Source organism: Branchiostoma belcheri, unplaced genomic scaffold, assembly GCF_001625305.1.
Source record: "Branchiostoma belcheri isolate BF01 breed outbred unplaced genomic scaffold, Haploidv18h27 scaffold36, whole genome shotgun sequence".
Classification (NCBI taxonomy): Eukaryota; Metazoa; Chordata; class Leptocardii; order Amphioxiformes; family Branchiostomatidae; genus Branchiostoma; species Branchiostoma belcheri.
The window spans coordinates 1,796,652-1,797,687 of record NW_017803976.1 but is presented as its reverse complement, the minus strand read 5'-3'; the positions used below and the strand labels follow the sequence as shown (position 1 = coordinate 1,797,687).

The window sequence follows — 1,036 nt, the reverse complement described above, 5'->3', positions numbered from 1 at the left end:
TTGGTCCACATTTTATGTAAAGGTCCTAGATTTTTCTTGAAAAGATAGACTGAAATCGTAGAAAAACTGCTCCATTTGTCATTGAATAAAAATTTATCTCTGATTATTTCTTGGAAATCCTCTCAAAAATGCACGAAATGCCATTTTAGAAGGTTCATTTTTCAAAATTTCCGGGGGAGCATGCCCCCGGACCCCCCTAGGAAACTCGCTCGAGGTCCCCTCAAGCAGTCGGGACGAACCCCCCCCCCCCATTCAAAATCCTTGCTACGGGCATGGATACCGTCAGGAAAGGAAGGGTACTTACCGAGTCGAACGACTGTCCGGACGCCCTGGACTCCCGTCCGCCCACCCACACCGGCACGCTGACCAAGACGGCACAGACCAGACACAGCCAGACCATGGGGGTCTGAACTAACGTCATTCTGAGGACAGGAATATTTCAAACATGCTTATGAAACAAAAAAGAAGGCAGACATATACGGAGACTACTTCACCTGAAAAGTAATGGCATTTGAGGGAAACTTAAATATACATGTAATAGGCAAAGTTGGACGCTTTTAGAAACGGTGTCTGAAACACAAAAGTACGTATGCTTACTGAAACGCCTAAATATGTTTGCTACTTTTGAGGAAAAGTAGCAAAAACAGTCTGATAAATGTTCAAAAGTCTCAGAGTCTTAACTTTTGTGCCGGTCACACAGGTTCATTCGATGGCAACATAAAATGTATACTTTGCCGTCACAACGAAAGTACGGTACGGTAAGGGACACATATGGTCAAGTAATGTTACTCTCTACTTTCCGTTAATTGTATCGTGTCAACATTGTCTAATGCTGGAACGATTTTACTAGTATGTTGAGGTCACATTTCCAAACTGGGGCCCGTCGAGCTGTTTTGATTAACGAAAAATCAACAATTTATTTCAATAATATACACAAATAGTTCCCATTTTTCTGCTTATTTGTTGTCTTTTCTTTCATACTTTTCGTTCCATAAGACTGCCCGGCCGGGCCCCGGTTTGGAAATGTGACCTCAGT

General features: G+C 42.8%; 1 protein-coding gene across 1 annotated transcript in view; it reads right to left on the bottom strand.

Moving 5' to 3' along the window:
* The window catches only part of LOC109476124 (soma ferritin-like), an 18,608-nt gene that overhangs the window by 3,937 nt on the left and 13,635 nt on the right, over positions 1–1,036 (bottom strand). The window contains exon 2 of the mRNA XM_019777021.1: positions 305–422. Within this exon, the coding sequence (XP_019632580.1) occupies positions 305–421 (117 nt within the window). The 5' untranslated portion in view covers position 422. The remainder of the gene's footprint in view (positions 1–304; positions 423–1,036) is intronic.